Source organism: Pteropus vampyrus, unplaced genomic scaffold (genome assembly GCF_000151845.1).
Source record: "Pteropus vampyrus isolate Shadow unplaced genomic scaffold, Pvam_2.0 Scaffold98, whole genome shotgun sequence".
Classification (NCBI taxonomy): domain Eukaryota; kingdom Metazoa; phylum Chordata; class Mammalia; order Chiroptera; family Pteropodidae; genus Pteropus; species Pteropus vampyrus.
Window position 1 is genome coordinate 90475 of NW_011888879.1, and position 7600 is coordinate 98074.

The 7600-nt window shown below is 43.3% G+C and overlaps 1 protein-coding gene across 1 annotated transcript in view; it reads right to left on the reverse strand.

Moving 5' to 3' along the window:
* Positions 1-3353: 3353 nt before the first annotated feature.
* Positions 3354-7600, reverse strand: part of LOC105294999 (potassium voltage-gated channel subfamily H member 1) — a 127578-nt gene continuing 123331 nt past the window's right edge. The window contains exon 7 of the mRNA XM_011364486.2: positions 3354-4342. Within this exon, the coding sequence (XP_011362788.1) occupies positions 3839-4342 (504 nt within the window). The 3' untranslated portion in view covers positions 3354-3838. The remainder of the gene's footprint in view (positions 4343-7600) is intronic.

The window sequence follows — 7600 nt, forward strand, 5'->3', positions numbered from 1 at the left end:
AGTTCTCCCTGCAGAGCTCCCCGAGACAGGGTTGTGTCCTTGACCTGAGACTGAGACCTCCCCGAAAAAGGAACTCCGCCTCCTAGCAGTTCTCCCTTCCTTCAGGGGTCCCTCAGTGGTCTGGGGAAGGTTCAAGCCACAGTGAGGGCACTTACCTGCAGCCTTTAGTCACTGGCTGGTGGCTGACATGGCCTGTCTCTATCTTTCCACAGCCCCTATGACCATCAGACCTGGGACTCCCTGAGGGTGCCACCCACAGGGGTAGTCTGCAAATCCTCAGCATAGAGTTGGGGTCTAAAGGAAAGGCATTCAGTATGTGCCTGTTGAAATGGGGACACCCTTTCTCAGGTGCCACAAAGAGGGCCAGAGTGGCCAGCATCACCAACACAAAGGAAATGTACAAAAAGATGTGAGGAGTCCACTCACCACACCTCAGGGTGAGCCCTTGCAGAAGGCCACAGGAGACCCACATGCAGAGGGCAGGGAGATCGGGCCAGGGGTTGGCTTGCCCCTGGTCCAGAACAAGATCCCAGAATGGAAGTTAGACATAAAACCAGGCAGCTGGAGACACTGCAGGTCACCTACACCCACAGCTAATCACAATACTCATTTTAGCCAACAGTTTCCACCTCTTCTTATTGCAATTTTTATCAGAACTGAGAAAAGTGGGCAAGATTAAAAATACTTAGTTTTCCTGCAACCTCTGAGGAATTAGCCAAGTTATAATGAGATATTTGGTGCCAGAGAACAGAGAGGAGAAGCAATAGAAGGCTTCTGGATGATCCATGCTACAGCTAATACACTGCAACAGAATAACCAAAAAAAAAAATACTATTACTGATACATGTAAAATTCAATGGAAGAGGAAAAAAAATCACAATGTAACCAGTACTTCAAAAGCCCACTGGCTTTCTGTCTCCCTACATCCCCCGGGTAACAAAGAAGGGAGATATGCACTGACCCCTTAGCATAAATGCAGGCTCTTGTCAATGCTCCCTGTCACCAGTGATCCCAGTTCTGGGGTCAGCCCAGTCCTGTGAAGCATGCAGTAAAAATGTTAAGTGTGCACACACACACACACATAGGCAAAGCAAGATAAAAGAGAACCCCACAAATCTAATAAGACATCAGCATTTGTTCTGAACAGAGGTTGTTCTGAAGGTGAGTTTACAAAGCTAATTGCCATCACATTACACAGAGCGCAATAACTACGCTGTTAGTACAAGAATTTGTCAGGGCGTCACATAGAACGTGGAACAGCTCTAACTGTGACAGGTTGCTGAAAAATGGCTGGTTTCTGAAGCACCTGGTCCCCGGAGTCTGTACCATAATCTCGTTCTTCAAATAACAACAACAACAAATAGGCGGGCGTACGAAAAGTTTCCGGCGCCGAAGTACCGGCTTGTTAAAGTTTAAGTGTTGGTGTGTCGGCACGGAGAGGCTGGTGGACTGTTTCCAGAATACGGCAACACAGGTGGCTTTGTGGGACGAGCCAGGCCTCTAATTCAGAGGGGTCCAGATCCAACTCCTTTCTCTTCTGCTTACCAGCCCCACGTTCCTGGGGAAGTGAGGCAGCTTCTCGGAGCTTCCATTCCTTCCAAGATGGAGATGATAATCTCTCACGTATAGAATTCTTGTGAGCTATGGGAACTGCGTGTAGAGCACTGAGCACAGTGCCTAACAAACAAGTGTTCAGGAAAAAGTGTTACTGTTAAGGAGGCTTGCCTACCCAAACGTCAGACGTGGCGGCACAATGCAGAGGTGACCGCCTGTGTGTTACACTTTATTCAAAGAAACGGAAACATCACCCAGCTCTGAGAAGGTGAGGATAGGAAGAGGTGATAATCGTTTGAAGTGTTCCTCAGAGGCTGTACCTAGGAAATATGCTCTCCATAGAAGAATGGTTTGGGGAAAACAAACTGCTTGCCCTCATTATATGCCGCCAGAACTGGTTTTTTTTTTTTTTTCTTCTCTGCCAGGTAAAAATTTGCAAAGTCGTCTTCTCATATTTGAAAGTCCTTGGGGAGCCCACAGAATGGGGCCCATATTCTAACTGACCACTCTTAGAAAAGTTCCTGTAATGGATATAATGCGGTATTTAGATTGACCAGGTGTCTCATCATCCCCTCTAAGAGAGAGAAATTGTACCCTGAGCACAGCGTATCTGGTTGTTTACTGGGTGCCCGAAGCCTCGCAAAAATGCTGCAAGCACTGCCTAGAAATCTGGTGCTGTTAAGGCTGAAACAGTTCTAGAAGAGCAAAGGTCTTAAATCCTTTTATGCCACATGACAAAGCACCTCAAATTCTAATTAAGCAAAAAGCAATTAGCCACCCACAGATACTTAACGTTATCTCCCATGGTCAGGCAATCATCTCTATTAAAACCCATTTTAAAGTAAGGAGCAAACCCAAAAGCTCCATGGGCACACACTTCCCACAAATCAATTACCCCTCAGACACACTCAGAGAAATACTCAGAGACAGGCTCTGTGCCTTGCAGAGAGGACTTTTGTGAAAGGATTGCACCAGACATGGAGTGGTTGCAAAAAAAGAAAAAATGGAAGAGGCCGGCAGCACATGTGACCATTTGAGGTAACAAAATCCACTCTCAGAGGGGAACTCTGGATCTCTGGTGGGCTGGACAAAGCAAAACGAACTGAAGCCTCAGCTCTCCCTGGTCTTAGAATTCTCTGGTTGGTACAATAATCAATGTGTCACTCTACCCTGAGAACCACATCAAACAAAAGAGTTGCGGCTGCCTGCTGGAACCAGAGCCCAGCTTCATCCTGTGTGACCAGACGACTGTCCGAACTGATGCTTCACGGGAGGACTGGCCTCTCCCATGTCATGATTTGTCAATGAAGTGCCAAGGGAATACCCTTGGAGGGTTCACCATGAGTCCGGTCCACTCATGTTCATGTGCTTTCCCCAGCCCAGTTAGGTCCACTCCTCCCCTACGACACCCTTTAGTGAAGGGAGCCCACTGTTGCCAGCCCAAGGCCATTACCAGAATTGGCAACAGCAACAGTTACACAATGGTCAATGGGTAAGTGACTGAGATTTAAGCACCTTGCTCAAGACTAGGTTTGTTTCTGTTTTTCAGTCCAGTCAAGTTAGTTCAATAACCCAGTACTTCTCAAACGAACAAGAGCCCTTTTCTCCCTATGTTTTGTTTTGTTTTGTTTTGTTGGATTTGGAATATTTCTCAATCATCAAGCAAATATCAAAAATGTTGATCTAGATCAGCGCTATCCAACAGAAATAAGATTTACAATATTCCTGGGAGCCACATTTTAAAAAGCAAAAATAAATGTGAAATAAATTGTAACAGAATATTTTATTTAACCCACTATATTAAAAATATTATCATTTTACCATATAATCAACACAAGAGATAATTAATGCGATATTTCACATTCTTTTTGTGTACATCTTTTCTGGTGCCGTATTAGACTGCACAGATCTAAGGCTATGTTGAAATTGACATGGAAAGACTTTCACAATTCACTGTTCTATGAATAAGCAGTTTACCAAATTGTATGTGTAGCATGATCTCATTTGAGCTTTATAAAAATCTACATCTATATGCTCAGATATGGATAGAAAATAATCTGTAAGGGAGAAACCAAAAGGTAATAGTAGTTATGGCAGAATTATGAATGGTCTTTATTTTCTACTTTGTGCTTTTTTAGTATTTTCTAAATTGCTTTGCTGTAAACATGTACTTCTTTATCAGGAAAACTATAAAGCTAGTCTTAAAAAAAATAAAACCTCTCCCTTGTTTTAAGTTATCATACCCTTGATCCTGCTGGCACTGTAGCCATTACCCTATTTCCAGCTAACAGAAGGGATGGCCAAACAGTATGCCCAGCCGCGGCCCCTCCCTCCAGCCCCAGCAACTGTCATACTTACAGCCAATCATCATGATGGCCACCGCAAAGATCTTCTCGATGTCTGTGGATGGGGCGATGTTCCCAAAGCCCACGCTGGTGAGGCTGGTCATGGTGAAATATAACGAGGAGATGTAGACGGAATTCTTGCTGGGACCGCCTTCCCACTTCCCTGAGCCAGACCCATTAAACTGGTAAGGGGTGCCAATGTCCATGGCCAGTTGGTACAGCCAGCTGTTGTTGCGGATGGTCTTGGTGTCCTCATCGAAGATCTCATAGTCCCCGATGCTGTACCAAATGCAGGCCATCCAGTGAGCAGCCAGTCCGAACACACACACCAGCAGAACCAGCACGGCCGCTCCATATTCGATGTAGTGGTCCAGCTTGCGTGCCACTCGCCCCAGACGGAGAAGCCGGACAACCTTCAGAGAGCTGAACAGGCTGCTGATGCCCTGGAGGAAGAGGAGCACAGCATCAGGGCCAGGAACCAAAGACACTGCTCCATCCCTCCACCCTGCGAGGGCAGCTTCCTTCAGCATCGGGTACTTCCAGGAGATGCAATATTATGCAACCCTTAAAAAATTGGTTTAAAATAAGTCATGGTATGGAGAAATGTTCACACATATTTGTATAGTGATTCACAGTATAATTAGAATTTTATTCCAAGATGTATGGGAGGTTTCCATTGAAAAGCAAATAAAAAACAAAACAAATAAAATTAGAATTTTAACTTAATTATATTGTGCATAAGTATACAAATATATGAGGCATTTCTTCATATCGTAACTTATTTTAAAACAATTTTAAGGGTTGTGTAATATTTCATATTAAGTGATATGAAATATTTTAAGAGTTTCATAGTACTTAGTTCATATTGTATAATATTTCATTCTAATTCTATTGTGCATAAGTATACAAATGTTTACGTGTTGAAAAATGGTCAGGAAACATACATGGAAAGATGCAAAATATTAACAGTGGTTATCACTGCATTGTCAAGTTATGGAATTACAGATAACTTTTTGTTATAGTTGTATAGATTTTTGTTACACTTCTATATATTTACTTAACTACTATCATTAAAATTATTCCTTTTACAATATTTAAAAAATAAACACCGGTTTTAAAAAAGATAAAAATGAATTAAAGAAACAGCTAAGAAGAACCAAGATTCTGTTTTCTCAGAAAAGTTACAAATTCTTGGAAGACTATACTGCAGCTGTCAGGCCAGGGGTTATATAATCTTACATCAATCAGGGAATCTCAGAGCTAGAAGGAAACTTCTGGATTCACCTGGTCAAGTCTCCTTCCTCCCTTCTAGATCCCACCAGGACAGGTATACCCTCCGAATTGTAGTTCTTTAGGGAATAGCACTGTGGTAATGGAACATCAGACGAGAAATCTGGAAAACGGGAACTCAGACTAACTTGCTACGCCAATTTGGACAATTCGGTTACCTCTCAGTTCCCATGTCTACACTTTGAGGGCGATGGACTCAAGGCTTGCCAAAGCTCCAAACGCTAATCGATTCATCTCCAAAGGGAACTGAAACATATTACAGAAGCTACACCATCCCTAACCTTAAAACTCCTATGTTGCATGATTCCAAGGTATAGAGAGAGAGATTTCCATTAGCTTTCCTACTTCCATGAAGAAAACAAACGAACAAGCAAACAAAATAGAGACATTTCTTTGAATCAAGACTTGGTTCCCTTTACATAGCAAAAGTCCAAGCAGAGCGAATGATTTCTCACTATTTTAAACACTGGACAGCTGCCAAGTCACTGCTATTCTTTCTTGTCCCCCATACCCTTAATGACAACCACCAAGGGTCAGGTTGTGCCACAGCCAGAAGGAAAATGTGTAAATGCCTCAGAGTCTCACCAGGGCCGCTGTTTCTTCCTGGTCACATGGCAAAACTGCATTTCCCAGCCTCATTGCATCTGGCTAGGTCTCTGGGACTAGTTTTCACTAATGGAACGTAAGGCAAAATGTCTATCACTTCCAGGTCAAGGCAGCTAAAAGTAAATGTACTTTCTCTACATGTTTCTTCCTCCCCTGACATGCCTTCCATATGAGGCTAGTGCGACCTTCAGGACAGTATTGAAGACAGTGGACGTACGCGCGGGAGAAGCCTGGGTCCCTGAAAGACTTTCTCCCTTCCACCAACCAACTTGAATTGTATTGTGATGTGAATGAAAAAAAAAACTTCTGAAATAAGCCACTGAAACTGAAGGGGTATTTATTCCAGTAGCTATCATTACCCTTCCCTGATGGCTGAGCACAGAAACCTATGCAACATAGCCTTGTCAAGAAAGACCACAGGATCAGGTTGCCACACAAATTATTTTTGTTGGGGTGAGGGTGAGGAAGGTGGGATTTATTGCTTCTTAAAATAAAACAAATAAACAACAGTTTCATAGCCATAAAACTTACAACAAAAATAATCATTTCTTGTCTAACCTATGGATAATGGATAACGATGACTTTTTCTACATCAAGGGACTATATCCACAGGGTCAGTTCATCCAAACCTTTGGTAAATTTAGAAATAGGGTCATTGGAGGTATAGTTCGTTAAGATGAGGTCCTCCCTGGGTCCTCTTTTCCCGCCATGTGCTTTTCTCAAAAACCTACCATGCAGAGAAGACTGAGAAAATCCCTCATGTTAAGATGCAAAAGGCCAATGAGGGTAAATGAATATCATCTCTCTAAAGGGTATTTGCATTTTAACAGAGGAAAATCAACTTCCAATAGTAGAATTAAAAGCACTGACAGCCTGGAAGAAGGAGATATTTTGGGAGGCCAAGGAGCCTTTTTGATGACTCAGAAATCAAACACTTGTAAGCAGCCACCTACTCTCCACCTCCTCATAAGGAGGTTCCTGAAATCATCTTTCAAAGCGGTTCTACTCTGAAGCAGAACTTACTTCCCTGAGCAAAACTGCCTTGTCATTTTTTCCTCACTCATATTCAATTCGAAGCAAGATTTATGAAGCACCTACTATGTACTCCTTGTGCTAATGCTACAGGGAAAAGATTAAAATGATATTATCTTTGACCTCTCGCTCACTATTGTCTCTTCAGTACCTGGAAGATGCTTGATAGGAAGAAAAGACGGAGGAAGCAAAAGCAAATAACTGGTGAGAGAGGCAAGTTATGATCGGTGAAAAGATATCTCTACCGAATAGTCACAGAAGTTGACAGCTGAGAGGGAGCATAGAAGTCATCTTATAGTCCATCATCTCTGAAGTCCAGAATGGTCCTTTGGAGCTCCCTTAAGGAAAGGTCATTCAGCCTCTCCCTGAACTCTCCTCCTAACTGCTATCTTGAAGATCCCATTCTGTGACAGTCATTCATGGAGATGAAAGAGTGGGCTCCCATCACCTTTCTCATCTCCCTCTGCTCCATCTGCACTTCGTCCCTCCTCCCTTCTCCAAAGGCCACCCCAACACATGCAACCACTACCCAAAGACCATGCTATTCTCTAGCTCTACATGCCAGCCGTCTTGAGCATCCCACACAGTGGATGCAAATTTACATCTCTGTGCCTGCTCAGACCGGCCCCTCAGCCCAGAATGCCCACCTTGCCCATTTCTACCAGCTGGTAGCTAGTTATCTATACTAGTCATCCTTCACTACTATACTGTCACTACTATACTAGTCGTCCTTCAAGCCTGCCACTACTTCTACCCTAAAGCCTTCCATGACT